This window comes from Cystoisospora suis (assembly GCF_002600585.1).
Source record: "Cystoisospora suis strain Wien I chromosome Unknown contig_5188, whole genome shotgun sequence".
Lineage (NCBI taxonomy): Eukaryota > Apicomplexa > Conoidasida > Eucoccidiorida > Sarcocystidae > Cystoisospora > Cystoisospora suis.
Genome location: NW_027157979.1, coordinates 4259 through 20833, shown reverse-complemented (window position 1 = coordinate 20833; position 16575 = coordinate 4259). Strand labels below are relative to the sequence as shown.

Sequence of the window (16575 nt, the reverse complement as noted above, 5' to 3'; positions counted from 1 at the left end):
GCCTATCTCAGCATTACTGTAGCAGCTCACCGGCTGACTATTAGCCGAGTGAGCACTCTAGCTTTTGCGCACATACCACAATCTCGCCCTCTGGTTCTCCTGGCGTGTGATCTGATGTCCGGTAACAGCACACCGTCCCGTTGCAGCCGCGCGGGCGGCCGCGCAGTGTCCCACACATCGGAACACACTCCCGGGCCCACTGCTCGCGAAACACACCACAGCCCTATGCGGCCAGTACACAACACAACACAGGCTTACATCCCCGTGCGCAGACGCGCATCGTCGGCCCTACATGTGACCGCGAAGTTGCGGCGTTGCCCTTGCGAACGCTCAACACGGGCCTGTCGGAAACCCACAGCTGAATGACAAAGACGACGATCAGCCCCGCGCTGGATTGACCAGCCGGTCCTAATACTGAACCTAAGGCGAAAGAAGTCTATTAATGATTTCAAACCCGCTGACTTCCCCTCAAACACGGGGGGAGGCTAGACTTGGCCATTCAGCCCGCTGCCGGTTTGCCAAGGTTGAGGACGTGAATGTCTCGTGCTAACGATACCCAGTGCCAGGTGAAGCCACCTGGGGCATGCATGCACGCAGGAGGCATCCCCGCCGGTTCTTCTCTTCCTGTGAGACCTCCAGATACATTTTGTCGAAGAGCGCTCTTGATTGCAACCCTCAGTCCTGGTGGTGTTGCGGCAGTGGATGTGGTTGGGGGTAAGGACACTTGTTCAGAAAACAAAGAAGCGGACACAACTTTCGGGTTCGTTCCGTTTTCTGGGAGGCGCTAGTTTGAGCATGCCTCCCTTGCATATAAGCGGTGTCCGGCAGGCCTACGCGAGGAAGATTCTGTTTATGCTGGGCGGGAGGTACTCGGCAAGGCCCTCGCCAGACATTCTCTTCTGCCTGTGAAGAGTGCCAGCTACGAAATCGCAATTTCTATAGTGTTGTGCTTACTGCACGCTGGTGCCCGTACACTGCATAGGCAGCTAGGCTCTGTTGAGGCAGCTGTCTCTAAAAGCGTTTTTTCTCCACGGGGATTTTGAGTTCTTCCAAGCAGGGTGCGTGTTGCACGTGTAAACAGGAGCGAGGAAATCCTCAGCTGTCGTTGGCCGGTCTTCTAGAGTGGTGGTCGGTTACAAGGACATGATAATGGAGCTTCTTTTGTGTGCTGTAGTACTACGAAAGACTCAGGTTGTGCGTTTTGGGCCGGTCGAGGGCCCAGCAGCGTACTGGACAGTTCCTGTAGTAGCCGGCTGTACAGAATTAGAAAAACATGCTGTTTCGCCCGGCTATTTCGGCGCCGCCCGCTCAGCCCCGCTGTAGCCGTCGCCTTGAGGTGTTTGACCATTTTTGGTGTACACGGTTGCCTGCGGTCCCATCCGTTCACCGTGGCGTGACGGTGCCACCCCGGAGGTGACCAATACAGAGCTGAGCGGCTAGGGCAGAGGAATATGTCTCTTTCGTGTCGAGGAAATACTAGGTGAACTGTCTCAGTCAGGGAAATTGAGACCGCAGGTTTCGTTGTATCTGTGTTGCACTATCTGTTGTCCGTGCTCTGCTTGTCCAAGTGGCGTTGACCGCCATCATCTATCGTCTTTTCTGGAGCTGTTGTCTCCGGTGATCGTGCGGGGCACCGGGTTTGTTCTTGCCGCAGGCCTGTGGACGGTCAGGAGAACTCGGAGAACGCTGTTTTTTTCCAGCAATTCTGTTTGGAGAAAGTCACACTCCCCGGGTGTTGCCGCTAGACGCTGTGACTTCCGGCGCAGCGGGTAGCATTTCGCCTCTCGGATAGTTTTATGTTTCAGCCCACGAAAGGACCCGTGAAATCCTCGCCTTTCTTGCACGCCATGGCAGAGAAGACGTAAGCTCCCCAAAGGTGATCTGACTACAAAGTATGCTGGAGACGTCGCACTCCTTGCAAGCCTGCTTGCGAGTCCGGCTCTTATTCTAAGCAGCCTAGACTTGATGTCGATGCTCTCGCTATCAGACCCAGATGGGCATAGTGTTGTCTATCTTGCTATGTCCTACGGAGTTACGATGGCTGTGTGTCGTCACTTTCGTCCGGCTGAGACCGCGTCGCCGGAGCTAGCACGGCAGATCTGTCCGGTCACGTGGCTTCCACACCTGTCCCAGCTGGAGCGTTGGTTTCCCTGAGTGTACGTTCCTGACCTGTTGCCTCCTACATGATGAGCGGAGGCGTGTGGTGCAGCTGTCGGTGTAGGGGCTGAACGTTTGCCTTTCCACCGCATGCTCTTCTGCATCTCTGCGTCAGCTGTGTTCGTGGATGTTGGTCCGCACGAAACAGGGGCTTGCGTTGGTGAGGGTCCCTGGCCCTCATCGGTCGTGTCCATAGATATGGCTTTTTTGTCATTTGGGGTCTGCGGCTTTCAGAGCGAAGGTGACGTTTAAAATCACGTTGGCGTCGGACTCGAAGCAACCTTTCAAGGTTCTTTCAGTTCCCGATGCAACGCCATTTGCGGCTGTCATCAAATTTGCCGCTGAGGAGGTGCGTGAATACCCGCATATGAAGCTCCTTTTTCGTATGAAAAAACTTTAGCTTTTCTTTCTTTCGATTCACTGGCGTGCTGAAACTTCTCGTTCGCAGGGACTACTCCGGTCAGACCGTCGCATAGCGCGAGACAAAAGAAACTACTACTAGCTGCGCAACACCGCAGGTCATACCCGTGAATGCATTCGCTCTTTCATTTGTAACTGTTTTACTTCCCACGGGGAGTTTCGCCTCGGAAGCTGTACTTTTTCTGGCAAGTTCTTATCCGGGGCTTCCGATATCTAACGGTTGGTAAACGGGACATCAGGTGATCCACCCAGCGATTTCCGGGTCAAACCGGCGGTCGCAAGTCGTGGGGAAGCGGCCCCAAGCGACAGCTCACTGTGCGTCACTGGTGACGAACGTTGTTGCGTCCTTCAGATTCATATACCGTCAAGCGGGCTAATTGGGCCCAGCCCTAGGTACACGATAATGTAGCCTTACCGTTGGGGGCGGGGCCGCGTCTGTGTGTGCCTTAGGAGCGTCGTTTCCTTGCACACTCAGGAGGTGAATTCTTCAGCTCCCGGTCGAATTTGTGGCTCTGCTTACGGGGTCTCGCTGCGGGGATTGGCGGCAGGGCGGTGTGGGAGGTATTCAACCAGGGCTAGAGGCGAGGGCTCCCGAGAGCTCGTGTGAATGATCATTCCTGGCAGCTCATCGGTGGGTCAAACGTTGGGAGCGGACTTGTGGAGCCGGCTGCTACTTGAACCGTGATATTCACCAGTGTACTCGGATTCTTGCTCGCATCTGCCGCATGTGTGTTCACTGAGCTGAGCCATGTCTTGTCTTCAGTTCAAGGTGAGCGCCGCTACCTGCGCATGCATTACCAACGATGGCGTAGGTATCAACCCCCAGCAGTCGGCTGGCGTTATATTTCTCAAGCACGGTGGCGAGCTGCGACTCATCCCCCGCGACCGAGTTGGAGCATTGTGACGTCTCGAGCAGTGTGTCTGTCCGGAACCGCCAGGCACGGTTGCCGTCAACGACATTCTGTTTTGCGGACACGGAGGAATTCTTAACGTCATCGGAACGATCCTGAAGTAGTAGCTAACGCACAGTGGGACTCTCCTAGTCTCGCACGCCGAGACTGTTGTGGTGGGCAGTATAGGAATCAGGGGCCCGTTCTGGCGTCGTGGGTTTCCCGATGTCGTAGTCTAATCCACATGTGGGGTATCAGGGGTGTCCAATACAGAAACTTTTGTCTGAGTTCTTGGTCTTTGTAAAGAGGAGAGGAATGCCGTGCCGAAGTTCGGCTTCTGGACCGCGACTGCGTCATAATACTCCGTGGAGCGAAGGGCACCTGGCGTCACGGTCGTGAGCGGCACATGGGCAGTGGGCCGTGGTCCCATACTGCAGAGCTTGTTCGACGCGCAGGGACTAAGCACGCGGTCAGTTGTGTTTGGTGAAGCAGGAGAACATCGAAACAGCAGAACGCCCTCCTGACGATTGTCAGCCAAACGGAGGGCTATCTACGGCCAGCGATCTTGTTCGTCGTGTCACTTGCGGGAGGGAGAGTCGGCCATGAGTCTGTGCCTTCACACACACACACACATTTACCCTAGTGTGGAGGCCATGGGTGGGTGGGTGAGGAAAAGCGGTCGGCCGTATACACAGAAAACGCAACGGCGCATTGGCGAGGTTTGTCCGACAGAGTGTGACCGTTTTCGGCAGGCACAGTTTTGTTCAGATCTCAGAAGGCACTCAAAGGTCTGCTCGAGCACCCCGGTCGTGAGTTGGGTCACTGCCAGGGGCAGGATAGAATGTGTGCGGACTGGTGAACAGACAGCGAGCCTACTGGGCCACGAGGAGATCTCCAGACGTCATCAGTTCAAATGCCTGTCCTATTGTCGAGGCAAGAACTCAGCAGTGGGACATGACACGCGAAACTCACTGTGGTGCATGGCATGCGATTTTGTGACGCACATGCTACTGGAGCCCCAAACATCAAAGCACGCTTGTTGTTGCCGTTAAGAACCAGCTGTGAGTATCGGACCCTGTCCCACTCAGGCGTCCATGACTAAATACATTGTCAACACTAAGCTCCTTGTGCGTATGCTTGACAAAGGCTGGCAGGTCTTTGCTTTTTTGTTGTCTGAAGAGAAGAGCCGCTCGCCGCTAACTTCACACACCCGAGCGACAAGGAAGTTCTAGTCCAAACTGTAAAAAGGAAAAACCACGGGAATAACCTCAACAGCAATTTGAGGCGGGCAGTCTCCGAAGTAGAAGACGAGACCGCTGCCTTTTCTCCGGACTACGCTAGGCGCCAGCTGTGAGTTGAAGTCTCCCCGTAGCATTATCGGCCATCTCGTGTTCGAATATTTGTCCGGGCGACGGGAGCGGACGCAGTTGGATGTACATCACTTCCATAGCGTGAAGGGGTGGGTATCTGGTACCTCAAACGTATCGGTTGGTGCCGAATGACGCGAACACGGTTCTCAAGGCGTCAGTTTGGTTTCGAAAATCATGCCATCCGCCACGGTTGACCAGAGATAAAGAGCACCAGGCATGGCGCGCACTAAAGTCGACAGTCTGGTGTGGGCTTCCAGTGTCGGCGAGAGGGTCCGTCTGGGGGCGAATTCCGATTGCTGAGACTAGTGTAGTTAGTTTTTTTTGTCTTGTGACTGCTGCCGGCGGCGGAAGTGGAGGTTGCTGCAACTAGTCTGGCTATATTTCTTTCTTTTGTTATGGCAAGCGTTCCTATGGAAAAGCAGAGATAATGCTAGTTTGGACACCAGCAATGCATTTCCCTCTCGAGCATCTCCATCAACCGCCTCGACTACTACATGCAAATTTACGTGAGGCAGGTTCGGGAAAGACCGGATCTGTACGAGCTTGTCAGCTACGCGCAGCGATTTCTTCGAAGTGTATTCTGGCCTTCTGCCTGCAACTTATCCGTACTGGTGTGACGCCAGAGTGTGGAAGGGAGCTCAACGACCTGTTCACCTGCGGAGTGAGGACTCAAGTCTAGGGAGCTGCGACAAATCAGTGCGCAGTTCTTCACTAACTGCCAGGGGCACTGACGTCCCCATTCCCGCTCCTCCAGCGGGAAACGGCAGAACAAGCGAACAGTTCGGCTCTCTGTTCCATCGTCATCCACTTGCCTATGGCAGATAGGCGTGCTCACAAGGAAAGCACAGGACTAAAGAAAAACGGAGGAATGAAACACCGCTGCAGGGACACGGGAAAAAGCTCGCTACGAAAGGAAACGACCGCGGTGCAGAGGAAAGAGCACAGCACGAAGAACTCAGTGTGGTTACCTTCTCCCTGAAACTGGAGCTGGGACCAACCTGGAGCCTGCGGAGATCTTTACCAGCGGTCGCAACTGGATATCGCCTCCTTCGGGAGATGCAGCCTCTTAGACTGCCACCCCCAGCCAAGTGCGATTTGTCTGAGTGGTCGGGTATTGCCTCTGAGAGTCAGCACCCGCTGAAACCCTCACGGCTGACGGTGCGCGAATCAACCACCCAAGCATGTAGCTTTGTACTCCGCCGAGAACCTGGACATGTCTGTCTGCAGAACAAGAGGTCAGATGAGGGTGCGGGAATGTCGGAGGAACAGCTGGAGGTGGCTCCCCGAGTCTTCGTGTCTCAGGTCTCAGGACACCACGGAAAGTAGAGCTCCTCCACTGCAGCTCCTTCGAGGAACAGAGTTATGAGCCCCGAGGCGAGATAGCGCCCTACCTCGACTCGGGAAATGTGCGGTTGCAAACGCTAGAAAAAAAGGTATAGCCGCCACATCATAGTCGCGAGTGGACGTGGACCGACGTTCCCAGTTCTGTTGTCAGAGGCGATTCTGTTGTAGAGGAGTCTCCCAGCGTAGAAGATCCGACTAGAACGCTGAATTTCAACTCCGGCCCATTTTCAAGTATAGTCAATCAAACTTCGTTGGACTCATGACAGGAGCTGGATTGAAGAGACAAAAATGGCGGGAGACCGGTTGTCCCTGCTTCGGAGGAAAATAGCGTACAGTCGGTGCCTGGGGCGGCCCTGTGGTTGTGCTTCAGTCTTTCGGAGCAGGGCACCCTATTAACCCTAGTAACTACGGGCACTCGTCCTGCAGCGAATCATCAACCCGATCTGCAGACGGGACGTCAGTCCCTCCACGATCGAGACTTGCGAGTCCCATCGATATGTCTGGCTAGCTGCGCGGGAGTGGTAGCTGCCCGAGTTCTTAGTCTCAAGCTATTTGTTAGTTCCTGCACGTTTTCCCAGTCTCCAACTTTTTGGTTCCGGAAGTGTTTGAGCCTATTTACAGAGCGGCTCGCATGATAGGCCATCCATGGTGTGAATCTAGGATTGGTTTCCGTGAGTGTTTGCGTACACCTTTACGCAGGCCATCAATGTACACCGGAGCAGCAGGTTCAAAGACTTTTTTCGCCCTTGCTCTTGTTTGCGGCTCACGTCCGGCGAATGCTCTCCATCTTTCTCGACTAAAGCGTCCCGTCGAAACTGTGGTCGGCAGTTTCCGTTGCTGCCGTCAATCTTGTCCAACCAAGTTGCGGCCTTCACCACCCGTCAAGCCCTTCCTATCTCGCTATCCGAAAACTTTTCCTTGGTGCTCCTCACAATGCTGGCATCAGGTAATCTTTGACCTCGTTGCCATTTTTCCTGTGTGCGCTTTCTTGCCAGAACCAGCGTAGCGACTCCGAACTATCTGCAGAACGTACGCTGGGTGCGCGAGACAAGGACGGCAGAGCAAGAGCAGTGACCGCGGTGAAATTCCTCGTGCCACCTATGGCCTAACACACGTTCCCGTTTCCTCGGTTGCACGACATGCTTACGGGCTTTCTGTCGTCAACAGGCGTGGCGTTCGGAGAGAGAACCTAGCAAGTACCTGTGTAGTGTACGGTTGTTCCCGAGACAGGTAATCAGTGCGGCAAGCCTCAGGCGCAGAGACAGTCCGGCTTCCAGCCCCTTCCGCCATTAGTGACAGGAGGGCTCTGCGATACGTATGTCGGACTGGTTGTCGGACGCGAAAGAAATATACTCGGTCTCGCGAGAAGGACGGCCCGTGAAGTGAGCTGCATTCATTTATGGCATTCCTGTGTGCAATGGGCTGCCACAGGCCACGCAGTAGCGGCGAAGACGCAAAGGGACAGGCTCGGGCGGGGGTCCGTCCCTTCGTTTCAGTGCATGTATCTCCGCATATGCGGGTGACATCCCTCAGCTGTATGGCCTGTCTTTTCGATCCTGTATTGCCCCGTCAGCTCGATACTTAGCGCCTTCTGTCTTTTGTTTCAACAATGCAGATGCTCTCTTCGGAAACAAAGTGATGAAAAAAACACTCCAGGGAACTTACGCTCCTGTCCCTGCTGAGCATTTCGCTGGTGTCTCAGTCGCTCTGTATTTCGCGAAGCTCAGACACCCTAAATGTGCTCGCATCTTTCCGAGTCTCAAACAGGTACGTTTTCCTTGTACTGCTGAATGAACGGGGCGGATCCGCAGTACCAGGACACAAAGAAGTCGCTGTGAATTACATACTGATAGACTGCTTGTTTCCCCTCCTTCTATGGCCTAAGAGACCGTATGCAAATTGCAGTGGAAGGGTTTAGACTTCCCGCGCGGGTGTAAACAGTTTGTCAGATTTCCCGACAAAGGACTCCGAAGTCCCCGGCAAACTGCATGTGTCGTGGTACGCAGTTCTATCTCACAACGAACGCCAGCAACGAGAGACCGTCCGTGGAAATCGTCTACGTGAGCCTGGATGAGGATCGGGAGACTTTTGAGCGGGCGCGGTCGATGATGCCGTGGTGCAGTGTGGAGTACGATTCAGACGTTCGGAGAAACCTCATCAACCGGTACCAAGTCACCGATGAAGAAATGAGTAAGTAAAAGTGCAAGTGGACCGACAGCCAGAAAGTTTACGGACAAGAAGCGAGGCCAGTGTTTCGTCGTGCTGTTTTTCCAGGCTTCGAGCATCACTTTCGCGGTTTGACAGCTCCCGTGGAGACGTTGCGACGGGAAGCACGTTTCTTCAGTCTCTTTGAAGAAGCGCACAACCGCTCGTCTACTAGAATCTCGCTAGCCAAACCATTCATTCGCCCGTTTGGGGAAGCGCTGGCCTGTACAGCGAAGTGCCCCTCCGACTTTCTTCCTTTCGCGCATACAGCATATCTTTATACGAGTTTGTAACGCCTACGGACGGCAGTCGCAGTATGGCTGTGTGCCATGATTGGAGACACGTAGAGCCTGTGCCTCCTCTTGTCGTCAACAGTACCCTATGCGTCGGTCTGAAGCGTGGCGGAAATGCTGCAGGAGGTGCGGAGTGGGTCAGCGCCGGGCTCCTGTGACGCTGATTCGTACTCAAGATAAGCGCGAGCTAACAACTAGCAATGTGCTATATTCATTTCGTGATTCGTACTCAAGATAAGCGCGAGTTAACAACTAGCAATGTGCTATATTCATTTTGTCATAAGAGACATACGAACAGACCTCGCATTCTTTCTCCTTGTGTCGTGCACATGCAGGTTGGGGAACCACCAGGAAGCTCCCCTCGTTCAAGCTGCCACAGCTGATCGTCATCGGGCCTCACGGTCAGCAGGCCGGCCGTCTGGATCTTGATCAGCCTGAAGAGACGTTCATTCATCACTGGGACTATCGCCACAACAAGTGGCCTGGCGAAGCTCGTCCGCGCTCCGCCACGGCGGCGCGCGGATGGGAAAATCAAGTTGCTCTCGGGCCTCGGTAGGGGTGGGGGGCCAGCCACCGCGACCGACCCGGTCGTGCAGGTATATGAAGCCGAAGCTGCACAAGGAACCCTTCCACACGAGGTGATGGCAAAAAAGCAACCGAACGTGGACGCCACTTAAAGAACTCGCCGAGGGGGGGTCATGCCACCGCTTTTACGCGCGTGACGCCTCTACACTGGCGGGCTACTCTGGGTCAGTCATGTTCTGACTGCCACTGGTGGGATTCCGTCGACACGGCGCACGGTGTAACGTTAGAAGTGCTGAAACAACCAGCTCCCGTACAGCGATGCAAACCCTCTCCACTTTCGGCTCGCTCTCTGCGTACCGATACCCTGTTTCCACGAGATGTACCCGCATGCTGGGAAACAAACCCGTCTGCCGGAAACGTCCTCAAGCGCCTAGACGATAGAATAAATGCCATTCCATTTAGGAGTTAGCCTAGTGTGGTCGGGTTTGCGGAGGTTTTTCCAACTCGGAAACCCCTTGAGTGGGAACATGACTTTTCAGGGGCAAAAAACTCAATATTGCGGACGTGGTGCGAGTCATCCGCAGCAAGAAACTTAGAGCCCGAGTACCGGGCCGCCACCGCGTATTCTGTGCCGCTTTTTTACACCGGCGGGTCAGGCGGATATTCCGGTGCATGGTATGCGCTGAGAATGATCGGACTGGTGGAACAAATCTCGTGTGGTGTTTCATTGTGTCGGAGCTTCGGGGTTGCGCTGGTGAAGGCGCAGCAGTCGCGTGTAGCTGTGCAGGCGATGCGACAGCATGGGGTTCACTGGGTGCCTACTTACCTCATAACAAGAACTCTTGGCATTGCTACGTAACCTTGTCCCAGTTCAGTCCCTATCGCCAGTAGATCTGAGCCGCGAGGTCTTGCAAGGGATCGCCGATCTCAATGCCGATGTGCCCCGGGCACAAGAACGTGCTAGCCGTAGCATCCCATGGTGCGTTTCTAGCAGACACGTGCACGAGAGGGAACCCTAGCCACACTTCTCTCACGAAGGGCGTGTCCTGCTAGGGTGGAAGGGTGCAGCGGGCTTCCAACGCACACTCAAAGCCTGCTAGGCGACGCTCCCAACCCAACTGACTGGAGGTATGGTATAATTTCTTTTACAGCCGGTCTCCAGAGGGAGCCGAACCGATCCACACAGCAGGAGTGCAGTCTGAACCACTGAACACTGTGTTGATCTAAGTAATGAAATGGGGTTTCACCGGTGCTCAGGACGCAAGGCCAAGCCATGACGAGAGCCTCCGCGCTCCGAACAAGCCTGAGGTCACAGGGTAGTTCAGTACGGACGGCACTGATCTGCACTGTGCCACCGCAGCAGTCTGACAACCGAACGCCAAGAGGGAATCCCTTTCCCGCGAGTTTCCTGACCTTCAGAAACGGACACTTTGTTTGCCGTGGAATGTGACCTGTGTCTGGTCTTCTTGCTCTAGAGGAGTCTCCCCAAGAGCCGGCGCGACACCTATTTTCCGATGACAATGGAAGTGAACGGTGTCGGCAGCGCTGTAGGAGGGTGAAACATGGAACGCGCACGACACCGCACCGGGCTTCCGAGAACGTTTGTTCGTCTGTTCGTCAATGTATCGTATCCAGGGAGAGCAAGAGATGCATGAACTCAGCAAACCCTGACCACACCGATGCTTTCAACAACATGACATGTGTGGACAAAAGAGCGGGAATCGTCCTGCGGCCAGGCGCCCTACCAGGGATTATCGCCAATCAGAAAGAGGAAACGAGTCCACGTTCCCTTTGTTCGCCTGGGCTCGATCGGAAAACCCCGCTCCTTCGCTTCCGGGGTACACCGGAACAGGTACTGCACTCCTTGTTCAACTCCAGAATTCCTTGGCTTCACGAATCCGTAAAGGCACATGGAAGTACACCTGTCTTCCATCGTTTCCTTCTCATGAAATGAGATCTTGAAGAGCGAAACGCGTCTGTAGTATCACCGGAGTCAGACGCGTGGTGTACCTTGGTCTCCACGCAGAGATGCGCCAGGAAAAGAAACCTATGGAGTCGAGCGATGAGTGCGTTACTCGCCTTGAGCTAGAAAACACTACGTACCCGTGCCCGGATGGAACGCGGCGAACGAGTGCCTCTGAAAGCAATCAGAGAATATGAAGTAGCAGATGCACCAAAGCATTTGAACCCCCCTCGCCCCCCACCGGTACACGCAAGCCAGATATGTCCGACGCGCTGTGTCTCGCTAGCACTGATCCACCGTAGTTGCCCCTTATCGGTCCCCTAACACTAGATTGAGAGTACTGTACTCGGTGGCCAGGTCCACAATGCTGTCGACGAAAGCCTTCGGTGGTGAGAGCGGCCATTCCGTTTCCTTAGCAACATAGACAGAAGTGCACCGCACTCTGAACGGGAGCATGTTGAGCGACCCTTGTGTGTGCTTGAAAAACATAGCCCGGACTGCCTGAATAGTGACATCGAGGCCGAAGTATGTTCTACCCAAATCGCAGTCCCGCTTCAGGACGTCGATCACCTTGCTATCCTTGTCAACCAACGGAACATTTAGGTTCACGCTAACGCGGACAGCGTTCAGACCATGAGTCAAACCCACGACAAAAGGTAGAATATTTCGAAAGAGCAACGTAGGTCCTACGGCCGTGTTCGATGCGTCTTGGACAGCTGTGAAATTCATGAGACCAAGTGGGTAAGCCGAACTGGCTGAGTGCAGAAGCAGCATGCGCGATTGAGATTCTACAGTTCCCGTAACAGCATTCTCAGATTCTATGCGCAGAGGTATCCCCCGTAGGGAACCCAGTCGGCTCAGGAGAGACAAGCTATAGATGGCACGTATGGGCAAGCTGCGATCGGAAAAGTCAGGGAGCTCATCTCGTAGAGATGCACCCTCCCTTGCCCCGATGTTCGAGTTCCGCTCAGGTGTAGGCACAGCACGTCTTCCCGCACCGGGATCATCAACCCCAAGGCCGCGCCCTTCCACGGCATGCCACCGCCCGAAAGAAGCAGGGAATGCAGAAGAAGCGCTAAGTATTAAAGGATCTGTCGGGCGGGGAGAAATGGACCAACTTCCCGCTGATCCATCCCACGGACGGACAGCGGCAGAGACGAAAGGCTGGTCGCCAGGCGGGCTTCGTGCCTGGGGAGGGAGGCTGACAGTGCCACCATGAGCGCCAGGAAAACATACAGACCTAGCGTCCTTGTCAATCTGTTGAGCTGGGACGTAGAAGAGCGTCAGCACAGCTGAAAGGGCTTCAACATACGAACCTGTATGGAAAAACAGAGAAACAAGATACTTCCTTCAGGCAACACAGAAAGCTTAAGGCAACCCACAGCGTGAGTGAATTACCAAAACAGGGTAAGGGGCTAAACAGCAGCTGGGAGCAACCTCCTGGAACAAAAGCGAAACCGACTTCTCTCCCTTCCCCGGAGTGTACAGAAAATAGCGCATCAAGCGTGTCACTTCGTAGCCCTCTAGCCTCATAAGTCACACCCGGACAAATCCGGAGAAAACGTTGCTATACAACGCGAGCAGACTTCGCGGAACAGAATGGTCCCGAAGGAAAAAAAGGCTTCGGCCCTCCGACAGCCACCGCTAGAAATCCCCGGCACATCCACTAAACTGTCTCCGAAAGGAGAATCGACAAAACCGCAACCCGTGATTTCGCACGAGGACAGCGGGCGCTCTGAAGGCCACCTGCACGTGCACCGTGCACACCAGCAGCCGTTAATGGGATCCCAAAGAATACCCTGGGCGTCCGGAACAACGAATCATTTCTTGTCCAGCCGTGCTCTGATGCTATAGTTCTCCTCTCCAATTCGCAGTCTGCGACGCCTCAAAGGTTCGTTACTGCCAACCATGCACATGTGCCGCCCCCCGCTTTCCGAACACAACGCAGGAAAAGGAGGGGACGTGGGAGAACTGGAACGAGAAGACCAAGGGATCCACTGTGTCTGGCTCAGGCACACGCACAGTACATGCGGCATCCTGTGCTCTCGTTACTGAGCGCACACCCGGAGGTCGTACGTCCCTACCATCCTCCGTCATACCTAGGCAGTACTCCGGAAGAACCACGTCGAAGGCTCCCCGGAAAATGGCTTTAATCTTTGGCTCTGTGCTCCAGCCGCCAGTCCGAGGAAGATAGAGAGAAACCGAGGGCTCATCCGTATTTTTACCCAGCAGGCTGTCAGTGGCAGCACCGCTGAAGAGGGTGGTCCGGCACATGATAGAGCCGATTATGACCCCGACAGCAAAGGCTAAGCAACAAACTGCGACAACGGTGAAAAACTGAACAACAATCTCCGTGAACCAGGCTGAAGAAAACAAACAAAACAACGCGGGAGGAGGAATTGACCGCAGATTGAAAAGAGGGAGCGACTTCGCAATTTCTCGGTCACGCTGGGATAATCAAAAACTTTTTTTTGCTTTTTATCGAGTCTTCTCTAACGAGAGTCGCGGGTTTACAGCAACAGCCTCACGTGCGGCTCCGAAGAACTTTGGCCTTTAAGGAATTCGTAGCGCAGGAGCGCTTCCTCTGACAACCCTCGACTACCGAGCCTGGTTCTCCAAATAGCTATTACCTTTAGAAGTTAGCACGAGGACAAATTAGAGACAAAAACCCCTCGTTTCACTGAGCCGCTGGCTTCTGCTACTGCAGCACCGTTCAAGCGTTTCAACGCCACGAACACTACTCTTCAGGGCGCTACTTCCGAGACCACCGTGCTGTTGTTGGCTGGGCGAACTAGTCGCGTCCCGTGAATATACAAGCTGTAAAAGTGGGGGCGAATGTCTACGAAGTAGAGAGACAGTGCATCTTTGACGCAACATGAATCACAAGCACAATACGCGGACCGGAGCCCAAACAAAGGAAGCCCCAATCTGGAACGCGACGAACTTCTGAAAGGGGAGCCCAGAAGCAGAATTCTCTTCCGATTCATCGCCCGCATGGAAGAGCACAGCCCTGACTGGACAGTCCCTCCTCATCACCTCGAAAGAGTTCATCATGCTGACACTGCAAGAAAAGGAGCACTTTTCTCGCCGCGAGGGGCCATGTGGGGGCCAGCCCCCCTGCGTGTCCAGCTGTCCCGTCCCCTCAGCAGCTAGCAACTATTTGAATGGGAGTCGATGAGCATATTGCTCGCTCGAACGCTAGGAGGTGCTCAGAACATCTCAGTGCGCGCGGTAACACCGCAGTCTTTCTTCCACTGTCTCATCTGTGCGTGGAGGCCAGCTCTCCTGAGCACAACTCGGAAAGGGTCTGTAACCTTGGCTGAGGTTAATGCAGACGCGTCAGCTCTTTTTTGTCTTTTTCACCACGAGATAGAGTACTTCTGTCACATACGCACCTTGAACAAGAGGCCTGTCCTTCGCTCCTGAAGAATCGAGGGTTTCTCCCACATCCATAAAGAGTGTGAGGTCGACCGGCTGTTTATCGAGGAGATCCGCTGCCGTCAGGAGCCTGCGTGAAACGCGTGCCCCTGAACAAGCTTGATCTACCTGGCTAGCGACGCGTCCTATGAGTTGACCCAGGGAAGGCGAGTATACCATCTCGTCCGTTCCGGATGCCCGCCGACATCTTTGCGCGGCCCTGCTACGGAAAACACTATTCCACATGGTGATGAGGGAGACAGACCCCAGTAAGAGACGAGAAAGAAAAGGCCAAAGCAGAAACGGACAAATGGGAGGCAAGGGGCGAGCGTACAAAAGAGAAGGCAAGGATAAGGAACAGTGCAAACAATTGTGAGGTAGGAGGTTGACGGGAACAAAGCAGCAGATGCGCACACCCCGCGAACCCGCGACACGGACCAAAGACTTTGAGATGCACAGCAGCGCTGCGAAAGGCAGGGAACGAAAGACGAAGCAAGAGCAAAGGAGCCGACAATGAGAACGGCTTCGCGCTTGCGGAAAGCAGACGGCGAATGCGGGGGGAAAACGGGACCATCAGGAAACAGAGCGGCGCGGAAGACACCCTCCGGCCAGCGTGTCTTTCTCGCCGTTCCACGACGGATGACGGAGAGGGCCCGGGACTACCGTCAGATGGGCCACGACGTCAGCTCGGAGAAGGGCACGACAGGAGGTGAGACAGAAAGAAAAGAAGCGGAAAACACGAGAAACAGCATGGTTACGAAGGATAGAAATCCAAGAAAGGGCAAACAACCCGAAACAGGCTAGAGTTGAGGAGTAGAGTTGAATTGACGCTGGCATGTCATTCTCGGCGTCCTCGGTGCCGACCAACGTTGGTTTCAAGAGGAAATGAGTTGCCAGTATTTCACCGCAGAAGTCGGGGACTCGGACGCCATGGTTTAAGACAGGAAAAATGTGCTCTCTAAGGACAGCAGACAAAAGCGTGAAGCTGGGTGACCGGCGACGGGTGACACCAGCTTGCTACAAACCAGAAAAGAAAGAGAGCCATATCGGAAGGGAACAGATATCCAGCTCACGTCTCCTGTATTGTCGTCGCGGCACGGCTCTATCCTACCAGGGGAGGACACGTGAGGCCGGTTTCCTCTGCGGTAGTCTCCTACTTGCTACAGATGCGAAAGTAAGACAGAAACCTGTCATGCAGACGGTCGCATGCACTCCGCGGGAGAACCGCTGTCGAGCCTGGCCAAGCTGAGCAGCTAGCGATCTTGCCCCAGAAGCACCTATGGCATACGCTTTCCTCCTTCGCGGACTGACACAACAAACTGGGCTCGACAGTGTCGCTGCAGATGAAGGATTGCGTTTTCACAGCACTAGCAAGTAAAACGTTGTCCCTGAGAACCTCTTGTTGCTAGAGTGCACAAAAAGAGCATATTGTAAGGTTTCTTGTACAAGCTTTTCAACTGTCCGGCCCGGATAGCGACCGCGCGCGGCCAGCGCGGCACTTGCCCCAGAAGAGCGGGGGCTTCTATAGCACAGCATCCGGCAATGTGACCTAGGCTGCAGCCAAGGCACAGCACTCACTGCAAGGCATATGCGATGGCAACACATGGTCACCACACAAGCACTAGACCCCCCCTGCCCCAGCGCCGTCCACGCGGGCTGCGTCCTCACCAGCCCTTGGCTGATTCATGAGAACTGAATCGTTCGGGACCTGCACACCAGCTAGTGAGACACTCCTCTGCCTCTGAGTTCCGCGTCGGCTCACCTCACAAGAGATTCCCGTCCTTCCTTCTCATCGCGCTTCCGGCGCAGTCGTGAGTGCCAAGTCGCTTCGACCCTGTGTGGGTGCGTTCTCGGCTTGTCATTCAATGCTTCGCGTCCTCGGTCGCGTAGTGCTGGTTACAGCGTGGGTGCTGTGCTGCCTGCCCGCACGACAGCGGCAGCAACGTGCTATGGTTCGCCAGTGCTCGGATGTGCGACAACGGCTACCGTTT

General features: G+C 54.7%; 3 protein-coding genes across 3 annotated transcripts; 2 read left to right on the top strand and 1 right to left on the bottom strand.

Moving 5' to 3' along the window:
* Positions 1-618: 618 nt before the first annotated feature.
* Positions 619-4515, top strand: CSUI_008972 (uncharacterized protein; the record flags this gene model as incomplete). The annotated part of the gene is made up of 4 exons (XM_068069091.1): positions 619-714; positions 1655-1861; positions 2392-2506; positions 3341-4515. A coding segment is annotated over exon 4 (444 nt), but the record flags the coding sequence as incomplete, so codon positions are not given.
* A 2057-nt stretch (positions 4516-6572) lies between these two features.
* CSUI_008971 (pdi family protein) lies at positions 6573-10084 on the top strand. Its single transcript, XM_068069090.1, has 4 exons — positions 6573-7127; positions 7797-7948; positions 8188-8371; positions 9015-10084. Exons 1-4 carry the CDS (start codon positions 7115-7117, stop codon positions 9233-9235), a joined length of 570 nt encoding a protein of 189 aa, XP_067918934.1. The 5' UTR covers positions 6573-7114; the 3' UTR covers positions 9236-10084.
* A 297-nt stretch (positions 10085-10381) lies between these two features.
* Positions 10382-15855, bottom strand: CSUI_008970 (uncharacterized protein). Its single transcript, XM_068069089.1, has 3 exons — positions 14563-15855; positions 13252-13530; positions 10382-12483 (listed from the first exon to the last, which is right to left on the bottom strand). Exons 1-3 carry the CDS (start codon positions 14828-14830, stop codon positions 11477-11479), a joined length of 1554 nt encoding a protein of 517 aa, XP_067918933.1. The 5' UTR covers positions 14831-15855; the 3' UTR covers positions 10382-11476.
* Between the last annotated feature and the right edge of the window lie 720 nt (positions 15856-16575).